This window comes from Ostrea edulis, chromosome 7, assembly GCF_947568905.1.
Source record: "Ostrea edulis chromosome 7, xbOstEdul1.1, whole genome shotgun sequence".
Lineage (NCBI taxonomy): Eukaryota > Metazoa > Mollusca > Bivalvia > Ostreida > Ostreidae > Ostrea > Ostrea edulis.
Genome location: NC_079170.1, coordinates 78,285,678 through 78,312,210, shown reverse-complemented (window position 1 = coordinate 78,312,210; position 26,533 = coordinate 78,285,678). Strand labels below are relative to the sequence as shown.

The 26,533-nt window shown below is 34.8% G+C and overlaps 1 protein-coding gene across 1 annotated transcript; it reads right to left on the bottom strand.

Moving 5' to 3' along the window:
- Nucleotides 1-361: 361 nt before the first annotated feature.
- On the bottom strand, nucleotides 362-26,450 carry LOC125655597 (THO complex subunit 7 homolog). Its single transcript, XM_056145409.1, has 8 exons — nucleotides 26,344-26,450; nucleotides 16,465-16,585; nucleotides 11,630-11,757; nucleotides 9,657-9,743; nucleotides 9,199-9,256; nucleotides 5,107-5,173; nucleotides 3,543-3,612; nucleotides 362-693 (listed from the first exon to the last, which is right to left on the bottom strand). Exons 1-8 carry the CDS (start codon nucleotides 26,357-26,359, stop codon nucleotides 647-649), a joined length of 594 nt encoding a protein of 197 aa, XP_056001384.1. The 5' UTR covers nucleotides 26,360-26,450; the 3' UTR covers nucleotides 362-646.
- Between the last annotated feature and the right edge of the window lie 83 nt (nucleotides 26,451-26,533).

Here is a 26,533-nt window from a genome sequence, read left to right as displayed (position 1 = left end):
ATCCTGGAGCTTACGGTTCATTTTGCATTTTGCCTACATGGTCCAGACAGACGGACGACACTATACCCCAATTCGTCACCTTTGACGAGCAAATAAAAAGACAAAATCCGTCTTTTGAACAAACTCAAACTTTCTTTACCCAGGGATGCTTCCTGGTAAGCTTGGTTGAAATTGGTACAATAGTTCTTGAGAAGATGTTCAAATTGTGAAAAGTGAACAGACTACGAAGGAATGAACAGACATTGGACAGATTTGATCAGAGAAGCTCAATCGAGATTTCAGCTTGTGAGCTAAAGAAGAGCGAAAAACAAATTCTAAGCAAAGAACCACGAATCGTGTAAAAGTAAACTCAACACTCTGGTGAGCTGAATTTTTAAATTTTTAATGTTCCTGATCTCAAACATACAATTGTTATAGATACACTGTACATATGCGGAATCAAATACAATAGAAAATGAAGATAATTTATGCTTAATGAGATGCCATTCACACCCTACATACAGGTTCTCATAGTCAACACTTTAATTGTGTTCAGATAAAATCCCCTCTGTAAGGTGTTTCAGTCGCCCTAAGTTTACACCTCCATGGGGGCGGGGCCATCTCATTGCACATCGCTGCCTCTCTGTAAACACTCCCAGTTCATGTCTCAGTTAGTGTCCATTTCTTCAGCCCCTCCTTCTTTAGCTTCATCCTCTGCAACAGACAACAATGCACAATCATTCTGTTGCTATGAAATGCAGGTTATTACATTCAAACTAATCATTTAAACAATACAATGCTTCTTTGCTGTTTTATTGGGTGATGAAGGTAGCTAGCATTGCAAAAAAAAAAATCATAACCTGCATTAATTAAACAAAGACCGACATTTATTGTTTTTATATATATTTTCTGTATTTTTTAAAATATAGACTAGATTTAAGCATTAGAACATCATATCTTTGACCATTTTGTTACTTTACTTGGAACAGCCAATACACCTTTAAGTTTGGCAATGCTCCATATTTAGTAATGATTATACAGGCAGATGATGCTAAAAACAAGAGTACCGCAAACGGTACAATATACGCCCGTCAGACAGTGAAATTCAACAAACGGTACAATATACGCCCGTCAGACAGTGAAATTCAACAAACGGTACAATATACGCCCGTCGGACAGTGAAATTCAACAAACAGTACAATATACGCCCGTCGGACAGTGAAATTCAACAAACGGTACAATATACCCCCGTCAGACAGTGAAATTCAACCTGGAAGCATATTGTGCACTCTGAATTGATACAACACACATTCTGAATAGAAAAGCCTTAAAGTGGGTCATGGTGCACCAATCCATCTGACATGTGAACTGATTATGTTTTAAATTTTCACTGAGAGTGAGGACGTGACAAAATGTTGGTGCAATATCTATTTATGATGATAAAAGGTCCAGGAAACCATTTGATCTACTTTTAACCCTAAAGTAGGTCATGGTGCACCAATTAAATTAAGTTGAAATGTAAACTGATTATGTATTTCTCTGAAAGGGAGGTTGTAATTAAATTTCAGGGCAATATCTGTGACCATACCAAAAAAAATTCTGGAAAACTGTTTGACCTACTTCTACCCCTAAAGTACTGTAGGTCGTAGTGTGCCAATCCAGCTGAAATGTTAACTGCACTTGTCTTCATCTGAGAGGAAGCCTTTGACTAAATATCAGGGCAATATCTGTATCCGTAATGAAAAAAAGCTCAGAAAACTGTCTGACCTATTTTTAGTCCAAAAGTAGGTCAAGGATGGACCAATCCTGCTGAAATGCAAACAACTGAACTTTTATTCCTCTGAGAGAAAGCCTTCGACTAAATATCAGGACAATATCTGTATCCGTAATGAAAACAAGCCTGGAAAACCGTTTGACCTATTTTCCCCAAAAAATAGGTCAAGGATGGACCAATCCTGCTAAAATGCAAACTGAACTTGCATTCCTCTGAGAGGAAGCCTTTGATTAAGTATTAGGGCAATATTTGTATCCGTAATGAAAAAAAGCACAGAAAACTGTTTGATCTATTTTTTCCAAAAATTAGGTCAAGGATGGACCAATCCAGCTGAAATGCAAACTGAACTTGTATTCTTTTGAAAGGAAGCTTATGTGTAAATTTCAAGGCAATATCTGTATCTGTAACGAAAAAAAGTCCGGAAAACTGTTTGACCTACTTATAGCCCTAAAGTAGGTCAATGATGGACCAATCCAGCTGAAATGCAAACTCACTCTTACAATTCTTGAGGGAGGTATTGTGACCAAATTTCAAAGTTGTACATGCATCAATTACGGAAAAAAGTCTGGAAAACATGACCCCCGATGGACAGACACACGGGCAGCGCCAGAACATAATACGTCCCGTCTAATGACAGGCGAATAAAAAACAGATTGAACAAGTTTGCAAAATTGTGTATTCATTGTCGCAGATGAAAGCAATGTCAATTTGAAAAGAAATATAAGAGAAAAGATTCAGTGAATGTAAATATATTGCTATAAATGTATTACACTCCTGGTTCTGTTACTAGGTAATTGTATTACACTCCTGGTTCTGTTACTAGGTAATTAGAGAGGATATACATGTGAAGGAGTGTGCATGTTTACACACTAGAGATGCACGTTCACACACTAGAGATGCACGTTCACACACTAGAGATGCACATTTACACACTAGAGATGCACGTTCATAGGACACAAATGGTATGGTAAGGCCAATCCAATGTTTAGTCAAGGTCATATGGAAGCACAAGGTCAAAACCTTTGAGCAAGGTAGTAACGTTCACAGACACCTGAAGTATGGATAGTATGTATAGATCTGATGTACATACCCACCCACCCCCACCCCCTACCTAATGAAAAACATAAATATAAAACCAATAATTTATTGAAAATGTGATTTCCCCATTGATCACCTTGAAGAGTTCATAAATTATTTTATATAGTCAGTTTCTACTTTCTATGAACTCTTGTGAGATACTAATTATATATAACATATATATTAGTATCTCACAAGAGACCATCTCAAACTTACAGACTGACAGACAGACACGTCATACAGGACATAATAAAATTCCTTCCAGGCAGTGCTCTCATTATAACATATATTACAGGGGACCGGTATACACAGCAGTCTGTTTCATAATCTAGGCGTCAGTGAATCATTCCATTAATAAAATACACATCACAATCTGAACATAAAATCTCCGAACAATTTCAAAGATAAAGTACCCCTCCCACAAAAAAATTCAAAATTAACATATTTCATTTGTGTCAAGATGTTGTACACTATAGATAATATCAGCTGTCACACTGCAGGCCTGTATCTAACGTGCTCTCATAAAAGGAGGCGATTCCTGCACATCTGCTACATGATGCCTCTTAAAGCACACCAGACCTTTCAGTCACAGACTTTAGACTTCCTCATCTGCTGATGTCTCCTCCAATATTTCACATCAGAGCAGAGTTTGGCTCTGAATATTCAGAGCTGTTAAATGACATGAACATTCACCAATTATCAGACATCTTACCGTCTAAAATGTTTTCCAATTCATGGATGGCTGCAATCAAAACATGGAACTGCTTTCTTCTCAAATCCAGCTGAGAACAAAAGAAATATGATCTCATTCAAAGCACATTCAGGTGACACAAGACACTGAATTCTAGTCCTACATTACAGGAATAACAATTTCCATGACACAGACCCTGAGTTCTAACACATCATAAAGGTTGACTGCCTTTCTAAACACATATACACTAAAAACAAGTATCAACAATATATCCCTTGTCCTTTTAAATCTAATACTGCCTAGCCAAATAGCTCAATGGTTTACATGTGAAGAAGTTGATCTTTAGCTTAATGGGTTAACATGTGAAGCTGTTGATCTGTAGCTCAATGGGTTAACATGTGAAGATGTTGATCTTTAGCTTAATGGGTTAACATGTGAAGATGTTGATCTGTAGCTCAATGGGTTAACATGTGAAGATGTTGATCTGTAGCTCAATGGGTTAACATGTGAAGATGTTGATCAGTAGGGATGTTAATTCTTTTCTCGCTCATACATTTATCTCAGTTTAAGGAAGAATAACACATCAGAGAAATTTGATATGGATGGAAAGTGGAGGATATGTACATGTATGATAATATTTCAAGAAGTTTTAAATTTACCTCATATAGTTAAAAAATACATTTTCAGTTGAAAGTAATACGGGGAAAAAATCAAAACCCCTACCAGACTCGAATCCACAATCTACAGACCAGGAGTTGACACATAAACCTACTCAGCTACCCAGCTAGGCAATTAGATTTAAAAGGAATATACATGTACATATATTCTTGATGTCTATATTTTCATTAAGTTCCAAAAAGGAAGTCAGCCATTATGTTGTATTATTCCTCCTTAAACTGAACTACAGATCAAATTTCACAACAGCAAACCTGGCAAGATTTTTATTTATTCTAATTACAAACTTTAAATCTAATATCATAATATTCATTTTTCTTATCATGATATTCATATTTTGGTATTGACCATAAATTAACATCACTATAGAGACCTCAAAATACATTAAACACTGGTGTCACGAATATTAGAACAACTGTCAACACAGTACCTATTGCTACCATGAACATTGTTGTAAGTACAGCACTGTTCCTATTGGTACCATGAATATTCATGAAGCAGAACACAGTATCTACTGGTACCATGAATATTCATGAAATACAACACTGTATTTACTGGTAACATGAATAATCATGAAGCATAACTGTACCTACTGGCACCATGAATATTCATGAAGCATAACACTGTACCTACCGGTACCATGAATATTCATGAAGCATAACACTGTACCTACTGGTACCATGAATATTCATGAAGCATAACACTGTACCTACTGGCACCACGAATATTCATGAAGCATAACACTGTACCTACTGGTACCATGAATATTCATAAGTACAACACAGTAGCTATTAGTACCATGAATATTAATGTAGGTATAACACTGTGCTGACTGGTACCATGAATATTCATTTAAGTACAACACACTACCAACTGGTACCATGAATACTGATGTAATTACAACACTGACCTTTTCCTCTAGTGATTTCTTCTGTTCCTCCAAGCTGGACACATCTTTATCTAAACCCTGTAACTGTCTACAACCAACAGTTCAATAGTTAGAATAAACTCAATCTCAAGAAGTTCAGATCTTTTTTTTAAATCTTAAATATCTTAATGAATAAAAACATATTGTTTACTGATAATACAGATTAGTATTAAAAGTCAAACAGTTTTCTACAATCTTGATACATGTAAGTACTACTTTTCACACACAGTTGAACTTCTGCATCTTGAACATTGATATCTTGAATAATATGGATATGTTGAAGTGACATGGAAGTCCCTCCTACATTTGTTTTATGTATTTTAACCTCAATATCTTGAACCCTCAGATATCTCCAAAAAAAAATTTCATGGCCCCATCGAGTTCAAAATAATGAGGTTTGACTGTAGTTAATATACACATGATTATTACTGATAAACAAGAGGCACTGTGAGCAATGCTCACTAAGAATATCCCCCGATTACCCCAATCTCCCAAAGGGTGTTGGTAATAGGTATAAACTACCTCTTTTCTGAGTGTAAAAAAACAAATGGCATGACAAACTGAACCATATTGCTACTTCGATGGCCAGTGCACGTGACCTTTGACCTTTTGACCCCAAAATCGATAGGGAACATCTTCATCCCATGGGTAGTCCATATGTATGATATGGTGACTGTAGGTAGAAAGGATAATGCTTTAGAGCCCGGAAACCATTGCGTCTACAGACGGACGGACAGACGGACAATCCGATTCCAGTATACCCCCCCCACAACTTGTTGTGGGCGGTATAACAATAGCATCATAAAGTGAAATGGTCAGACAGCAGACTGACAGAGGATATCCCCCCCCCACCCACCCCCCACTCCCCAAGTAAACTCAGTAGGTACCCATATCAAAAAATAATTATACATAAAAGTATATTTTTAATCTATTATTAATACAGTCATTTTTGTACAGAAAAAATATATTATTTTTGTATCACAAAAAAATGGGTAACTCAGCATCTAACTTAAAAGTGAAATGGTCAGATAGCAGACTGACAGAGGATATCCCCCCCCCCCCCCTCCCCCGAGTAAACTCAGTAGGTAGTCTTAAAAATACCTGACTAATAAAACCAGGGTCCTGGGTTCGAATCCCGGTCCAGCCACATACAATGAAAGTCTGTAACTACATTCATTGTTAATGAAGTTAGACTATTTATTAGGTTGGAATTTCGAATCACAAAATCACTTCTTAAGAAACATACATGAAATAGACAGTTTTTATGTTGTCCCAAGATGCTAGGATTTAGTATAACATTGTAAAATCTTCGGCAAAAATATGATTAACCCCTGGATATTTAATGTTGATTACGATAATCATCCTATAATCAGCAGCGGACCCTTGACTGCCCCAGAATGTCCTTGTGTAAATTTTCTGGTCTATTAGGGGATTAGTCATGCCTGACTTATCATTATTTGACAGATCTCACCAGATCAAAGCCATTGATAAACAATTAAGTAGTGTTTATTCATAGATTGCACTTAATTAATCTCTATAAATTTTACTTCTACAAACAGCTTGGGCATCATACATAATTTTCACAAAATGTAAACTTCATTCATGTTATCACAGCCTTAATTAACTATTCACTTAATTTCACTGACACCAGAAACATGAAACATCGATGACTGCATATTTGAAGTTATTTTTCAAAATAAAAATAGGACTAAATAAAGGGTTGTCAATAAAAATGATGTTTTCTTTTATCATTTTATGTAGAAATGTTGAATGCAAACGCATTCATTTTTGGGTGAAATTTACATGTACGCACTATGTAAGGAAGCGAAAGTTAAAAGAAAATGGCAGAGACAAAGGCAGATAACCCAAGCTCATCTACATATCTGCATCCTACACCAGAAAAGAAGAAAAGAGAGAAAACGAAGACAATTGGACATTTAAGACAACCTGTAAATAAATTCAAACGTAAAAGTCCTTACCACAAGGTAACACAAGAAAAATCCCCCCCCCTCCCCCCCTTATTATCGGATATACAATTTGGAAATGTTCTTATTGGATTTCTCTGGCAACTTTTATTATGTTGACACCGGCATTACTTATGGTATTACTTTACATTATTCTATAACGTTGACCCTATAGTATTATATTATTATGTTGACCCCGGTATTACTTTACATTATTCTATAACGTTGACCCTATAGTATTATATTATTATGTTGACCCCGGTATTACTTTACATTATTCTATAACGTTGACCCTATAGTATTATATTATTATGTTGACCCCGGTATCACTTTACATTATTCTATAACGTTGACCCTATAGTATTATATTATTATGTTGACCCCGGTATCACTTTACATTATTCTATAACGTTGACCCTATAGTATTATATTATTATGTTGACCCCGGTATCACTTTACATTGTTCTATAACATTGACCCTATAGTATATTATTATGTTGACCCCGGTATTACTTTACATTATTCTATAACATTGACCCTATAGTATAATATTATTATGTTGACACCGGTATTACTTTACATTATTCTATAACGTTGACCCTATAGTATAATATTATTATGTTGACACCGGTATTACTTTACATTATTCTATAACGTTGACCCTATAGTATTATATTATTATGTTGACACCGGTATCACTTTACATTATTCTATAACGTTGACCCTATAGTACAGGTAACTCTCGAATTATCGCCACTCAATTCATCGCCATTTTCGTTATAACGCCGCATTTTTCTAGGAACATTTTTCCTGTTACTTAAAACTCTCGTTAAAACGCCAAATTCGCTATCGCCATTTGCCACAGTGTTTTCATTACAAAAGTCTATTTCAACATGTTAATTATCTCGATAAACCGCCATAGGTGCACATGGTCAGTGAAGCAGTAAATTGGTCATTATCGATCTCCGGCGTACACCTGGACAGAAGGATCCCAGTAATTGCTGTACATATTGAATAAACAAGAAAATTACTCGAGATGAACTGTAGTCAAGTTGTTTATACATCATAGAAACACATTTCAATTTAGCTATGGCTTCGCCACGAAAGAGGGTCCTGTTAAATTTCGATGAGAAAAAATCATTACGTACCAAGGACATCATCCAAAATGTACCCATCAGGATATTGCAAATCATTTTTTTTGTTTTATGGGAAAAGTCTATAAAAAGAAGGACAGTGGGCGACATCTTAGCAGCAAAGGATGCAATTCTTGCAGACCCTGACCCAATCTCTGAAGGCTCGCCTGCCAGGAAACGGCACCGCAGTGCACTTAATACTGACTTAGAAAAGGCGTTGTTTATGTGGTTTACGCAAGTCAGGACAAAAGATAACTCTTACATATAAAAGAACGGTAACTCTATTTCTTCAAGATGGCAGTAATTCAATTCATCGCCAAATTCGTTATAATGCCATGATTTCATAAGAACAAAAGGTGGCGGTTTATCGAGAGTTGACTGTATTATATTATTATGTTGACCCCGGTATTACTTTACATTATTCTATAACGTTGACCCTATAGTATTATATTATTATGTTGACACCGGTATTACTTTACATTATTCTATAACGTTGACCCCAGTGTTATGTTATTTTATTACGATGACCCTGGTATTACATTATATTATTATGATGACCCTGGTATTACATTATTTTATTATGATGACCCTGGTATTACATTATTTTATTATGATGACCCTGGTATTACATTATTTTATTATGATGACCCCAGTATTACATTATTTTATCATATTGACCCCGGTATTACGTTATTGTATTACATTGATCTCAGTATTACATTATTTTATTGATCCCGGTATTATGTTATTTTATTATGTTCACCCCCCTCCCCCCCCCCCCCCGGTATTACATTATTTTATTGCTCCCCCCCCCATTACACTACTGTACTGTGACAACGTAAGAAACGGTATTTCACAGTATTTCAATCTCCTTATTTGCACTTTTCAACCAATGTGCAGAAAACATTTAACTATAGTTATAATGTATCATAAACAGTCATCAAAAATAGAATAAACCGGAGAATAGCGAGTCTTACTTCATTGTTTCCTGTCTATCTGGGTGTTGCTGTATCACTCTTGCTAAAGCATCATACTCTGAAAAATATCCACAATTACGTTGTACGTTTACTGGAGAGAGACTAAACAGACATACAACAAACAATATATAATTTTAATACTAGTGATGTTTCAATGTTGTAATCGAAAATCAGCTTCACTGTTGGCTCAAAAAAATCGCTTCATTACAAAAATATGTTTACAATTATAAATGTTTAGTTCTACTTCAAAGCAATTTGACTAACCGATTAACAAGAATATGTGAGCCACAACTTCAGGCATACATATATATATCTACCTTGTCAATTTTTACGTATTCGCTTTGCTTGTGATCTATATATGTACCTTGTCGATTTTTACGTATTCGCTTCGCTTGTGATCTATATATCTACCTTGTCGATTTTTTCGTATTCGTTTCGCTTGTGATATATATATCTACCTTGTCGATTTTTTCGTATTCGCTTCGCTTGTGATAATTCATTTTTACATTCAGCAATCTTCTCCGTAGCATCCTGAATCTTTGCTTCTGTAAATATCAAAATACAAACACATGAGCAAACAAGAGGTCCTCTGTAAATATCAAAATACAAACACATGAGCAAACAAGAGGTCCTCTGTAAATATCAAAATACAAACACATGAGCAAACAAGAGGTCCTCTGTAAATATCAAAATACAAACACATGAGCAAACAAGAGGTCCTCTGTAAATATCAAAATACAAACACATGAGCAAACAAGAGGTCCTCGTACCTTTTTAAGCACCTACATTTCATACAAATTGGTCGCAGATGCTCAGTGGTAGAGCATTTGCTTCATAACCGGGAGGTTGTGAGTTCGAGCCTCGCTCATGCCATGGTCGCATCAAAACTAAGACGTAAAATATAGTGATTGCTCCTTCGCTAAATGCTCACTACATTTAGAAGTGAGAATCACGGGTCTTTCGAATATGACTTCAAAAAGCAGTTTCCATGTCACAGCAGGTGTTGGCACGTTAAAGAACCCTCACTGCTACGACATCTATCTTAATTTGTGGTACTTTACCTACAAGAGGTGACGTCTCCATATGAGTGGAAACTTCTCTGCCAGACGTAAAACAAGCAAGCAACCAATCAGCACATCACACAATGAAGAACATGAATCACCTACATTGCATGATGGTGAAGCAAGAATACATCTTATAAACTTTAGGGACTGAGTGTCTAAAGTTTTTAAGAAAGTTAGCTCCTCATCATTCCTGAACAATCTGACAGAATGTTAAAAGTGTGATTTATTGATTGTTGTAAGTTCCATCGAGAATTGTCCCTGATATTGAGGTGAAGTATCACTATTTCATACTATGCTTGGCGCTCAAGGTTGACTGAATTTGTTGTGGTTACCTATTTCTTGACTGAGTTTGTTGTGGTTATCTATTTGTTGACTGAGTTTGTGGACTGAGTTTGTTGTGGTTATCTATGTGTTGACTGAGTTTGTTGTGGTTACCTATTTGTTGACTGAGTTTGTTGTGGTTATCTATTTGTTGACTGAGTTTGTGGACTGAGTTTGTTGTGGTTACCTATATGTTGACTGAGTTTGCTGTGGTTACCTATTTGTTGACAGTTTGTGGACTGAGTTTTTTGTGATTATCTATGTGTTGACTGAGTTTGTTGTGGTTATCTATTTGTTGACTGAGTTTGTTGTGGTTATCTATTTGTTGACTGAGTTTGTGGACTGAGTTTGTTGTGGTTATCTATGTGTTGACTGAGTTTGCTGTGGTTACCTATTTGTTGACAGTTTGTGGACTGAGTTTTTTGTGGTTATCTATGTGTTGACTGAGTTTGTTGTGGTTATCTATTTGTTGACTGAGTTTGTTGTGGTTATCTATTTGTTGACTGAGTTTGTGGACTGAGTTTGTTGTGGTTATCTATGTGTTGACTGAGTTTGCTGTGATTATCTATTTGTTGACTGAGTTTGTGGACTGAGTTTGTTGTGGTTATCTATGTGTTGACTGAGTTTGTGGACTGAGTTTGTTGTGGTTATCTATGTGTTGACTGAGTTTATTGACTGAGTTTGTTGTTGTTACCTATGTGTTGACTGAGTTTGAGGTAGTTACCTATTTCTTGACTGAGTTTGTTGTGGTTATCTATTTCTTGACTGAGTTTGTGGACTGAGTTTGTTGTGGTTATCTATTCCTTGACTGAGTTTGTTGTGGTTATCTATTTGTTGACTGAGTTTGTTGTGGTTACCTATTTGTTGACTGAGTTTGTGGACTGAGTTTGTTTTGGTTATCTATTTGTTGACTGAGTTTGTTGACTGAGTTTGTTGTGGTTATTTATTTCTTGACTGAGTTTGCTGTGATTATCTATTTCTTGACTGAGTTTGTGGACTGAGTTTGTTGTGGTTATCTATTTGTTGACTGAGTTTGTTGTGGTTACCTATTTCTTGACTGAGTTTGTTGTAGTTGTCCTGCTCCCTGGTGTTCATGGTATGAACCAGCATAGACTTCTCCATCGTGTGTTCACATTGCATCAGAGAAGCCATCATTCTCTCCAATCCTAGAGCGCTAAAACAAGGGAGAAAATCCTGTCATGCGTAACAATTCCAGAATTTACACTTGTATAAGACAAGGGAAAAAATCCTGTCATGGGTAACAATTCCAGAATTTACACTTGTATAAAACAAGGGAGAAAATCCTGTCATGGGTAACAATTCCAGAATTTACATTGGTATAAAACAAGGGAGAAAATCCTGTCATGCGCAACAATTCCAGAATTTACACTGGTATAAAACAAGGGAGAAAATCCTGTCATGCGTAACAATTCCAGAATTTACACTGGTATCTATAATCAGTGAGGAGGAATGTATATCAATCAAACACACATTGTTCAGTTACAGAAGTTGCATAATTTCATTTTAAAAATTCATCAAGGGCATCCTAGTTAACCGACATTATAATGATAGAAATATGGTAATGAGGCAATAAATTAAGTAACGAGTTGGAGAGACACCTAACAGGCACAGACAACAAATGATAGGAACTTATCAATAATACATATAAAAGCATGTTCTTAACCGCAGTCAATGAGATAGCAATTAGTCTCTTTATTTATAACTGTTTGTTCCTACATAACATAGTTTAATTATCTAATGCTTTGTTTTTCACTCATCACATGTAGTTTTATTCTCTAATGCTTTGTTTTTCACTCATCACATGTAGTTTAATTATCTAATGCTTTGTTTTTCACTCATCACATGTAGTTTAATTATCTAATGCTTTGTTTTTCACTCATCACATGTACTTTAATTATCTAATGCTTTGTTTTTCACTCATCACATGTAGTTTAATTATCTAATGCTTTGTTTTTCACTCATCACATGTAGTTTAATTATCTAATGCTTTGTTTTTCACTCATCACATGTAGTTTAATTATCTAATGTTTTGTTTTTCACTCATCACATGTAGTTCAATTATCTAATGTTTTGTTTTTCACTCATCACATGTAGTTAATTATCTAATGCTTTGTTTTTCACTCATCACATGTAGTTTAATTATCTAATGCTTTGTTTTTCACTCATCACATGTAGTTTAATTATCTAATGCTTTGTTTTTCACTCATCACATGTAGATTAATTATCTAATGCTTTGTTTTTCACTCATCACATGTAGTTTAATTATCTAATGTTTTGTTTTTCACTCATCACATGTAGTTCAATTATCTAATGTTTTGTTTTTCACTCATCACATGTAGTTTAATTATCTAATGCTTTGTTTTCACTCATCACATGTAGTTCAATTATCTAATGTTTTGTTTTTCACAAATCACATGTAGTTAATTATCTAATGTTTTGTTTTTCACTAATCACATGTAGTTAATATCTAATGCTTTGTTTTTCACTCATCACATGTAGTTTAATTATCTAATGCTTTGTTTTTCACTCATCACATGTAGTTTAATTATCTAATGCTTTGTTTTTTACTCATCACATGTAGATTAATTATCTAATGCTTTGTTTTTCACTAATCACATGTAGTTAATTATCTAATGCTTTGTTTTTCACTCATCACATGTAGATTAATTATCTAATGCTTTGTTTTTTACTCATCACATGTAGTTTAATTATCTAATGCTTTGTTTTTCACTCATCACATGTAGTTTAATTATCTAATGCTTTGTTTTCACTCATCACATGTAGTTTAATTATCTAATGCTTTGTTTTTCACTCGATCATCATTTGATGATTTGCTGCTTGTCTATTTTGATTCTTTATTAGTTGCTTGATACTTTGTTTCTTGTTTTATTTTTGTTAAATTGATATTTGTTGCTTTAGTTTATTTATCGATTATTTGTTTATCTGTTTGATTTTCTTTTCTACCTTTTTTGTTGTTCATTTGTTTATTCATTTGTTATTTTAATATTTTATTTATTTATTCTTTGTTTATTTGCTGTTTGATTATCTAATGTGTTTACTCATTGTTTGATTTATTTTTCATTATGCGATGTTTGATAATTTAATGTTTGTCTTCATCATTGTTCATGAGACTCTCTAGCTAGTTAACAGTTCTACAGTCAGTTAACAGTTCTACAGTCAGTTAACAGTTCTACAGTCAGCTAACAGTTCTACAGTCAAATAACAGTTCTACAATCAGCTAACAGTTCTACAATCAGCTAACAGTTCTACAGTCAGTTAACAGTTCTACAGTCAGTCAGCTAACAGTTCTACAGTCAGTCAGCTAACAGTTCTACAGTCAGTTAACAGTTCTACAGTCAGTCAGCTAACAGTTCTACAGTCAGCTAACAGTTCTACAGTCAGTCAGCTAACAGTTCTACAGTCAGTTAACAGTTCTACAGTCAGCTAACAGTTCTACAATCAGCTAACAGTTCTACAGTCAGTTAACAGTTCTACAGTCAGCTAACAGTTCTACAGTCAGTCAGCTAACAGTTCAACAGTCAGTCAGCTAACAGTTCTACAGTCAGTTAACAGTTCTACAGTCAGTTAACAGTTCTAAAGTCAGTTAACAGTTCTACAGTCAGCTAACAGTTCTACAGTCAGTCAGCTAACAGTTCTACAGTCAGTCAGCTAACAGTTCTACAATCAGCTAACAGTTCGACAGTCAGTTAACAGTTCTACAGTCAGTTAACAGTTCTACAATCAGTTAATAGTTCTGCAGTCAGCTAACAGTTATACAGTCAGCTAACAGTTCTACAGTCAGTCAGCTAACAGTTCTACAATCAGCTAACAGTTCTACAGTCAGTTAACAGTTCTACAGTCAGTTAACAGTTCTACAATCAGCTAACAGTTCTACAGTCAGCAAACAGTTCTACAGTCAGCTAACAGTTCTACAGTCAGTCAGCTAACAGTTCTACAGTCAGTCAGCTAACAGTTCTACAATCAGCTAACAGTTCTACAGTCAGTTAACAGTTCTACAGTCAGTCAGCTAACAGTTCTACAGTCAGTCAGCTAACAGTTCTACAGTCAGTCAGCTAACAGTTCTACAGTCAGTCAGCTAACAGTTCTACAGTCAGTTAACAGTTCTACAGTCAGCTAACAGTTCTACAATCAGTTAACAGTTCTACAGTCAGTTAACAGTTCTACAGTCAGTTAACAGTTCTACAGTCAGCTAACAGTTCTACAATCAGTTAACAGTTCTACAGTCAGTTAACAGTTCTACAGTCAGCTAACAGTTCTACAGTCAGCTAACAGTTCTACAGTCAGTCAGCTAACAGTTCTATAGTCAGTCAGCTAACAGTTCTACAGCCAGTTAACAGTTCTACAGTCAGTTAACAGTTCTACAGTCAGCTAACAGTTCTACAGTCAGTCAGCTAACAGTTCTACAGTCAGTCAGCTAACAGTTGTACAGTCAGTCAGCTAACAGTTCTACAGTCAGTTAACAGTTCTACAGTCAGCTAACAGTTCTACAGTCAGTTAACAGTTCTACAGTCAGCTAACAGTTCTACAGTCAGTTAACAGTTCTACAGTCAGCTAACAGTTCTACATGTGCATATATGTAAGTTTTTCCCTTTACAGTTCTTCTTACGATTATTATAATGATTTATAAATATCTGTCACCTTTAATTAGCAAACATGCAGGCCCTCACATAGTTTAACAAGTTCGTAATTTTTCTTGTTAGAATAATCAATTGCTTTGACTTTAGAGTTTCAATCAGTGTTGTGGTTTGAAGTTGATTATAATTTGTATTCAATGCCATAATTTATGACTAAGTAATGTTTACATATGTTGTCCCGGTAGCATGACTTTACGCACCTTTAATTTTAAGAGTTCCACTAACGGAAATGATGAGTATTCTCTAGAAATGTCCTGACTTATCAACTTGATATTAAAACTGGTATTTATTAAAAAGAAATTACAAAACTAATTATGCAAATTAACCATTCTTCCTAGAAGTTATATCCCCATTACACATACAACCCATACATTCATTTGTTTAGTTAATGCAAATCAATATAACACACTTACCAGCTGGTTAACTGTAGGTGATGTATCAGTATTTATTGAGTGTCTTTCACAATGACAATAAAATTGACATCAGATGACAAAATCAATGTTCAGTAACAGAACTTGACTGGATCCCCCCTCCCCCTCCCCTACAGCCCACCCTTTCACCCTCATTCCAAACAAAAATAATTCAAACTCTTATCTTAGTTTATTTGACACTGAATGATTATTTGATTTGAGTCTAAAATTTCAGATAATTCATCAAATTGACTGTAATTATCTACACTTAACAAATATTCTACATTTTTCTGGATTTCATAAATAAAGCAACCAGGATTTTCCCTTTCGTGAAACTGGGACTAATCAAAGGCTACATTTCCATTTCATAAAAAAAAACACCCAAGATTCTTCATTTTGTGAAACTGGGACTAATCGAAGGCCACATTTCCAATGTGAAAAAGACCATATTAGTTACAAAAATTGAAGGATGATCTGAAAAACTGTGTCAAGATCAATTTGAAAATGCTAAAAAGGTGATGATTCATATTACGACTTCATTGCTTTTAAAATGCTCATTGTAATGTTAAATCAATCATTCCTTTCACAACTTCTCTAAACTGTGTGAAATCCAAATCATGCACAAAACGTTGCTTTTTTTTCTCTTTCAAATTCCAATTGCCTTTGCTAAAGTCCATTATTTTAAAATGAGCAAGAATACAGGAACTATAAGAAACTTGGGAATTGTGGGTAATGAAGATGTGATGAATATGAAGGATCATCTCATTTTGAAATATTCTTAGAAACAGTCGTTACTTTTCCTGCTGCGATTCTGAGGAGTGACACCATCGTATGAACGTCTTCAGCAGACTGTTAATGCGCTTATCGTCATTTCCCCCATCTCCTTCATATAACAGTCTTCTCTTTATAATTTCATCTGTAGAAAATCAGAACATATAACAATATAATTTCATCATTCTGCAGAAAATCAGAATATATAACAAAATAATCTCATCATTCTGAAGAACATCAGAATATATAACAAAATAATTTCATCATTCTGCAGAAAATCAGAATATATAACTTACAATATAATTTCATCATTCTGCAGAAAATCAGAATATATAACAAAATAATTTCATCTGCAGAAAACCAGAATACAACACGTGTGTAAATTTTGGTTACTTTTAAGGAGGTAATCTACATCGTCATAATGGCTGCAGACTTCCTTTTATAACATGGATGAAAATATAAATATCAGCAATTTTTTTCTACTCATTTTTTATTTAAATGCCTATATAGTTGAGTAGCTCAGTAGATTAGCAAATTCATTGAAATTAATTTAATTGAAATTAACTGTAGATCGCAGGTTTGAGTCCAGCAGGGGTTTTAAATATTTTTGAGACTGCTTTCTATTACAACTGCTTTTTTATGAATAAATAAATTAAACCAAATATTGTTGTACATATCCTGCACTTTTCATCCATAATAGTTTCTGAACTATCTCGCGCTAGGGAAATAGTCTCGAAACTATTTACCGGATGCTATATTTCCCCGTGTTTTCTTTTCTGTGACGTCAAAGTCTGATAACTCTAATTAGTTTACCACTCGGATCACCTCGGTCGATTCCATCTGGGCTATGATGCCGAATATTAGTTTACTTCACTTTGGTATGTTTGACGCAAGTAAAGTCTACACTATTGTATAATAAAACACATATTTACTGACTATTCAGACAATAGCAAGTTTATTGTCCACCTCAACAGCAACTATTTCCCTCGGCTGCGCCTCGGGAAATAGTTGCTGTCCTGGGGGACAGTAAACTTGCTATTGTCCTCATAGCCAGTAAATAGGTGTATAATAGTCACCATTAATTCTCAGTTGGTGGAATGTGGGGTTTTTTTTAAGGGGGGGGGGGGGGGGGGGGGGGGAGGGTCGAGATGGGACATTTTCAGTTTGACAAAAGTGTGAAGGGTTTCCTTCATTTTGGCGGAGAAACACGGATTTTTAATTTGTGACTTTTGACTTTCTTTTGTTGATTTTATTTAATTTTGATTACACATTGAATCTGTGACAGCTGTGTAGCAGAGATCAGCTGATTGAATTATGTGCCAGATAAAAATTCTCTTTGACGAGAGATTATGTGTTAAATGTGCCCCAGCAGATCCCTCGTTTTATCAGAATGATGGAATATGATAATATCCAGTTAACTTTAATCAAATGTCAAAGCGTGACCTCGTAAACAATACCAGCTGTGTGGGAACTTCTGTGTGAAGGTTTCATATTTCTTGGCTAATTCAGCAACGTATTGATTTTGTTGTAGTGTCTGTTACTTTTCACCTATCATACAAGATAGTGAATGTCAGTTTATCAAATATAGTCTAGAATCGCAATCAGTTTCCAAAGTGGGGGAAATCAATCACGGCTCTCACTGATATATATAATACTGATATATCTAACTGTTGCAATAGGAAATAACCAGATCTACTAAACAAACTGTATGAGGAGAAAAACAAATTACCGTATACAGTGAAACTTCTCCAAACCGGCCCCTCAGAAAACCGGTTCTCCCTGAATATCGGCCGATTTTCAAAGTCCCGGCAGAAATCTTAACATTTCCTTACAAAGAAAGTCTTACAAAACCGGCAACCCCTGAAAACCGGACATTGGCCACTTTTTAATTAGTACATTTGTTAACAAACATGTGTAATTTACCCTTAACATACCAGCCACTTTTTGAAGACAAGAAAAGTTTGGCCAGAGATTGATCAAGATCGTCCAGGTGTGCAAATTGACTGACTGACTGGCCAGGTGGGAAATTATTGACCAGAGGTGTGAAAAACACTAGTGGCCTTGTTAATTTCTATTGTTTACCTGTGCTCACAAGGGTGTTAATTGACACTTAGCTAATCCAAGAGACCCTTCCAAATTCTGTACAACATGTAAAACAAACAGTTAGGAACATAATGAATGAATACAGTATCAAACACCATATTGTTTCACCATACTACCATAGGGATATAAGCGGTAGTTAATAAAGAACAAACCCATGACTGTTAATGATAATTATTAAAAGATAGATTAATTTTCTTGGTTTCCATAGACTTAAAATTCCAAAGAAATATTCAATTTACAATTTCATATTTACTACTGTACTTTTTAAAAACGTCAAAACAAAATTGTTAATGACATAAGCGGTGAATGTAAACTTAAAACAGAATATTTTTTCTGGCCCCATGACTTACAAATTGTGACATTTGACAGTGTTTTTAACATGTTACTGTTGGTTTAATCAGTAACAAATCACATACCAATCCCTGCAACTGACCACAGTCCACATCCTCACAACATCAGGGGTCCCGAGTCGACTCGTGGTCATCCCACAACCTTGAATCCACTCAGGAACCCGGAAATTGTAAGGTTGCAATTATAGGGGTGAAACGATACAGTACCTTCTCGATTCGATTTTCGATACTTTAGTCTCGATTCGATACAATAGCATGTTCCAAATTCTTTAAAATGCTTAGATTTTTTATCTTTATTGTATTTATTGCTCTCTGCAAATAAATTCTACATAATATAAAAGCGTTTAACATAAAGCAACACTCTTATCACTTGTCCTAAAGCCGAACTGTCACCATACCCAGGATTTATACATTGGGGGTGCGTTTTTCAACTCGACTGTGTCCATTTTGATAAAGCAAAGTTTACTCGTACGTTGATTGGGCAATTTTCAATTCCATTGGGCAATCAGAAACCGTGTTATCAAAAACAATGTTTGCTATGATTCTAGAACCGTATCGAACCGAAACAGACCCGGAATAAATCGGACATCGAATCGAGATCTCTACATCGCGATTCGGCCGCATCGCAATGCATCGTTTCACCCCTAGTTGCAAAGTCCATTGCCATGTTATTAGTGAAAATATATCTAATTCATCTGATGTCTCCATATGAGTGAAATATTTTCAAGCAGGACGTTAAAAAAATATACAATCAATCAATCAATATTTAATTCATCGTTTTTACATGTTGATTAAAATTAACATACATCATTTTTTATGCAAACATTTCACTATTAAGAACAATTACATGTAGTAGAGTATATGAGTACTCTATATTTCAAGAATCATGGTATGGAACTAGTGCACTAGATATTCACTACATATATCAAAATTTGCAGCATGGATATATTTTCTGTAATAATCATTTTACACACGGGCACACTTCATCATCCAACGAATACAGACTTCAGTATCGTACTTCCTTTTCAAACAATTAAGGGGGCAACTGCAAGGAAATGGATTCCAGTTATATTTTATAATTACGCTACAATAATTTATTGATTGTCCAATTATTCGATCATGCTTTACTGGAGAGATGGCTTGGGCAGTGAGCACCCCCTAATATTAAAGTGCTTTGACAGTGAGCATCTTACAACATGACTTTAGGCAATTCATTTAACGCGGGAAATATAATGCGGTTGATGTACGTAGACAGTGCATTGTGACGTCATCATTAGCTGCGATTGTTTTTCTTTCAAATCAAACAATGATACACAACAAAACATACGAAGAAAAGCTTGTCTGTAATTTAAAATCATTTGTGGTACTTTCCAAACTATTTATTGGTTGTTAATGAAGTATACTGCAGTGACGGCGACATTTTTCCAGAAGCATTATGGGATGTCTGCATCATTTTTCAGCTGATGAAGAGCAAATCACGTGACTCAATTGCGTAATCATTGGAGCGAGCTCGTCATGTCGCTTTGCGACGCGAGCTTTGCTCACTATTATTTAATATCGGAATAATTATTTATTTTTATTTCAATCGTATTGCGGGTTAGTTAGTAACAAAGTACATTAATTGTCAAATTTTCTTATAGAGTGATGGTAGTAAGTCTTTTGATTTGATGAAAATTAATTTTACTTTTACATTAAAAAAAATTTTGAATGTAATTTTATTAATTAATATATGTAATCAATGTGTTATCCGTGTTTTGTTTTATTGTTAACAAGTTGTGTTTCATTGTCTGTTACTGTTGGGTATGGGGTTAGTTCATTTTAAAAGTACTGAGTCTACTGACTCATGCGCAGAGGGTAACTTTAACTAAATTAAAAATTTTAAATTATGAATATTCTAAAATGGAAGGAAGGGGGATGAAAGTAAATCAATACATACATATATATGTGCTGAAATTCCACATGGGAATATTTACATGTAATCTAATTAAATGTAGTTAATAGAAAACAACTTCTTTATTTAAAAACAAGCATTCTGAGAGTATTAGTCCCCTACCGGTCGCAAAAATTACTGGACCACAACAACATTCAAAGTTCATTAATGGGGGAAGATTGGGAAACCAGGATAGGAATGGTTAGAAATCAACTACAGTTCTATTCAGGTTCAAAGACTAAACCAGGGAAAAAGAAAAATCTATAATTAGGTTTAAAGTTCTTTCGCCAGGTCAATGAACTGTGAAATGTAGGTGATCATGAATGATTTAGCTACTTTGTTTCATTACAATGCTAGAAGTTTTAATGAGTGTAGTACTCTTATCTTTACATAAATAACTTGGATGTAAACTTTAAGCTGGTGTGGATGTGACTCCACTAGTTCTTATCAACTTTGTAGAAGTGAACTAAAAATGTACTGACCACTTATCAAATGAATATCCGCAAGCACAATAACAAAAACTAAAGTCAGAAAAACTGATAATTCACACTATTTTTCAAAAGTCCAAGGGCCGTAACTCAGCAAAAAAAAAATCATAAAATTCAAACTGCATCTGTAACTTGTTATGGCAAAGCAATGTACCAATTATCAAATGAATATCTACAAGCACGTCAAAAAAAAAAAAGTCCGGAAAACTGATAATTCCTGCTATTTTACCAAGTCCATGAACCATAACTAAGTGAAAAATCAATGGATCGAAACCAAATTTGAACTTGATCTATAACTTGTTATGGGAAAGGAATGTACCAAATATGACATAAATATCTGCAAGAACAGAGAAAAAAGTGTGGAAAACTGATTTGCAGGACTGACAGGCAAGACAGACAGAGCACAAACCTAAAGACTGTCCCCTTCAACTTCATCGGTAGGGGACTAATAAAAATAATATTACTAGATCATTTCAGGTCCGAATTCAGTAACATTGTCATCCTCAACTCAAAAATGTTATGAAATTTTTCGATTATTAACATTTTCAGTGATTTTTTGGGGGGCCAAAATGCCACCGATATTCGGCTGTTTCCCCTCACTAAAAATAGCTATTTTCCCCAATCATATATATACATGACATACGTTTTTCCCAATTTCAATTCTAGGGAAATTAGGCCATTTAAAAAAACCAAAAGGTTACCGTATATTGCTGACAAAGAGTAAATACGTTTTTTTCTTCAGTTTTATTCTCCAAACCACTGCACATGCAAAAGGTTTTATAAAGAATATGTAAAACGGCTATATACCGTTATCTGCAACGCATTGCGTATACGTTTTAGGGTAATAAAATCCCGAGTATATATTACGATACAAAAATATACATCGGGTTCGTATTTTCTATAAGAGATTAAACTGACAAGAAAAAATTTCTATGAATATCAAAGAAATTGCATAGAATATAGATTTATGAACAATATCGTATGCTTCATGCGGCTTATTCCGTTATACCATCTCTCTTTGAATTCATTTGTTTCTCTTTCATAATGTACATGTCTAGATCAACATTTTAACAAAACATGTGCCCTAATTATCATAAATATTATTTACGAAATTAAAATATTACCATCATGCTATTATAGCATCTAACATCAAGGCGTTGCAGGCAACTCTCCACAGTAAAATCACCAAATTTCTCATAGAGCGTTGCAAATAACAGGAGTATATATAGGATGACAATTCTTATTTTCTCGTTTAAGAATCAATCTAAAATGTACATAAAGGGGAAGTTTCCCTGGAAAGAGGGTTTTCTTGGGGGTACCATATCAGAGAAAACGGGGCTTGGTTTCTTTGGGGGGGGGGGGGGGGGGGGAGGGGGGGGGGGGATCAAGCCCTTCTATATATCTCACGTGCTGCATGCAACGCTCCACAGTAAAACAACCAATTTATGAAAATTAATGCGTGCAACGTGTGAGTTATGGAGAAACTTCCCCTTTATGTGCATTTTAGATTGATTCTTAAACGAGAAAATAAGAATCGTCTATCTATATATACTCCTGTTATTTGCAACGCTCTACGAGAAAATCGAGGATTTTACTGTGGCGCGTTGCATGCAATACGTGAGTTATAGAGATGGGCCTTATTCCGTCTAATAAACTTATTTAGCTTGATCCCCCCAAAAGAAACCAAGCCCCGTTTTCTCTGATATGATACCCCCCAAGAAAACCCTCTTCCCGGGGAAACTTCCCCTTTATGTACATTTTAGATTGATTCTGAAAAAACAACGAAATGGAACCCCCAGCAGAATGCCGATTAAAATCAACAATATCGAAATTTTGAATAGTTCCAGCAGAAAAACCATACACATACAAGCCCCGGAAAATGGAATCAACAGAAACTATCTGCATGGACGAATTACCACCGCAATTTAAAAATAGAACTGTGAAGATTTATGGAATTTATGAACTCTTTTAAATTAATTAAATTTGTTTATATGTCCATCCCCTTAATAAACACCATGACTATTAATTTTTGAAAAACTCTATATTCAGGGATCGACACTAACGGTTGTCCGATTGCCTGAGGCAAGTGAAAATCAAGTTCGGACAAGTGAAACTCAATACACACTTGCCCGATGGGGCAAGTGATTATTTCATGAGAAATGTGATTATTATAATAATTCTGTTAAGCTTCATGAATACCAAATATTAGATAGTAAAGCCCAACTTCGTATTACCGAATCGTCAGTTTATTTTTCAGTACTACTACCACTAACGAAGATCGCACCATATCTTTTCCTATCAGTAAGTTGTTTCCGAATAACATAAACTATTCGATGTATGACTTATCTTAGTCATATTTGTGAGAAAATGATGGCTTCACAACTCAATCTCTCACCAGAGGGTGTTACGCTACGCTCCACAATAAAGTGAAGCTTGCGTAGCACACCCTTTAGTGAGAGATTGCTTCACAACTGTCTCTCAAAGTATTTTAGTGAGGTAAATGCTCAGAAAGAAGACAATAAAAGAAAAGGCAATGTTGAAAATAAAAAAAAATCTGAATTAAAAAGAAAACGTGAAATTCAGGCGGTGTGACAATACTAATTTTAAGGTTTAATCGACACTGACAGTAGTATGAAATGTACGGTACCATGTGTCAGAAATTCATGCAGTGATACACCCACTATTGCTGGTACTTTGCATTTTCTTATCGGTAGTATAATGTACAAAATTCCTAGCATCCATGAATATTTAAATGAGTTATTAAATAAAAACTGATTTGTAACACTTTTGAAACTTTTCTTATTGAAATAATATATCGATCATTTGAATCAAATCCATGCGTCAAAACTTTGCCTCATGTTACATCCTTTGTTCGTTCTTTTGCAGTGAAAAGATCTATTTTCCTACAAATGACCGTTTATTTATATCTGTCAATGACATTTTTCATAAATTTCATTCACCTACAATAATTCAACTTATATGGCATAATTCACAGATATAACCTCTTACACTGGGGAAAAAGGGAAACCCTGAAAGAGGGAAAACTATTCTAAAGAAGTGAAAACTTAACAATTTACCGAATGACAGAGAGAGCTAATTAAAATTACCGGTTAATAGGCATATTAAAATCGTAAAAATTTCAGACAACTAAGTTTTTCTTTCCGACAAGTGAAAGTACGAGTTTACTTGCCCAAAGTGAAATAAAAAGATAATGATATTTTAACACATTTGATTCACATGTTTGTTGTCATCCACCATTGTTTCTTTGTTTATAGTAACGTCACTCCGGAATCTATTTTTATCTGATAACGTTAACCGAAATTTGCACCTCAGTAGTTAAATTTCAGATTTTTACTCGTTTTTTACTCATTCTGATGATGACCATCTAAGGTCGAAACCGCGGTCAACCACATGAATTTGAAATCGCATTCTCATGATGTGTTGGTGATCTGTTTTTTATCTTTAAAGGGGAAGGCAACCCAAAAAACATTTACATGATAAATGATAGGATTAATTATATGATAAAAATTTGTCATACTATTCTGCTGATATATGGCCTAGATAAGCTTCAAAACTAATTTGAAAACGTTAAAAATTGAAATTCCTGCCATCTATAGTGGCTGTCATGATGTGGAACTCTTTTGTATTCAAGACCACAAAAATCAAAAATTTGGACATCACACCTTTTGTTCCGGTTTTGATGAGATTCTAAGATCATCAAAGATGTGCATGATGTGGTAGATTTTACGAGTTGATGCCTTCCTATCAAGCTGTTAATTGCACTAATGCGTAGGGGAGAAGTGAAAAACAAAAAAAAAAAAGTTTTTTTTTTAGAAATTCCTGACCCGACCAAGTCATCTCAAAAAGAAAAGACTATGTATACTGTGGATCCATCTTTGCGTAATGACAAGATGAGGTTCGAGACATTTGTATGAAGAAACGTGTACCATCTGCCTGGTCTGAGACTCGACTGAACATCTTCTTTTCTCAATTTCTTCTTGCGAAAGAACGGGCTCAAATCTATACGGCTCCAAACTTAACTGTTCGTGACTTGTCATGTCCAAAGTGCTGCTGATGAAATAAACTGGAATCGACGGTGCGACGTCATAAATTAAACTTAAATGGCTGCTCTTTTAGCAGCGGGTGATTTAAAATATATGATAGATTGATATTGATTTAATCATTAGGCAAGGATTTTTGTAGTTAAAGACTGTCATTTACGATATCAGTAAGTACTACTTTATTCATAAAAGCAACAATGTGGTTAGGGTTGCCTTTCCCTTTAAGTAAAAAATCTATTTATCTAAAACAAAACTTTACATTCACATTTTTAACAATAATGAACAGATGTGTTGTAAAACATCTCTTCCGACCGCAACTTATTTATTACAATTAAAATTAGAGATTATCTCATCACACTGATTAAAATTGTTCAGTAAGTTTTACAGTTACTTTTTAGTTAAGAATGAATTAAATATCTTATGGTTTAAAACAAAGTTTCTTATTTGTTTTTTCAACACGACCAGTCAAAACTAGTAAACCAAAATTGTACCCGACTGGGCCTATCATTTAATAGACTTGGTTGGTCAGACGTGCCTTAGTGTCAAACCCTGGTTTACGATTTATGATTGGTTAAACGAAACGGACTCCTGGCCAGTCCTGGTCTTTCAACCACATACATAAGTGTTGGTGCGTACATGCCATGCCGGGCATTTCAGAGTGATCTAAATCTAGCAAGAACCCAATATTGGACTTTGATTGTTTATGAATTAACATAAAACCATGGGAGAGGACTAAACTAGGCTATCTTTGCGACCCAAACAAATCCCATTCACTTACGCAGTATTTGACTATGGTTACCCACCACTGCACTGGGCATCAGATCCCGATTTTCGCAGTGTTTGGTAAATAAATATTGTTAAAATTGATCCTGATCAAAACCATGGAGATTGAATATCTGATATGTAGCTGCACTCGCTCAAACAGTAGCACCGTAAGCATATAATCCTGTGTGGTTCTGTACTACACTTACCATCGTTCACTGCCATGTTTTGGTCTTCCACAAGGCCACTTACATCAAATGATTTCGGAGAAAATTGGACGAATAGATATAGCACAATAATTTGTAATTTTTTTATTTCAAAGAATTTGACAAAATATTCCCCACTACGACAAATATGTTTTATAAAAAATTACACAACATTGAAATTAAACTAATTATT

What these genes read in the sequence shown, in the direction of transcription:
- LOC125655597 (XM_056145409.1), bottom strand. An exon ending in CAAACTCAGTCAAGAAATAG is followed by an intron (nt 9,744 to 11,629) that starts GTAACCACAACA and finishes TGATATTTACAG; the next exon opens with AAGCAAAGATTCAGGATGCT. An exon ending in AGAAATCACTAGAGGAAAAG is followed by an intron (nt 3,613 to 5,106) that starts GTCAGTGTTGTA and finishes TTTTGTTCTCAG; the next exon opens with CTGGATTTGAGAAGAAAGCA.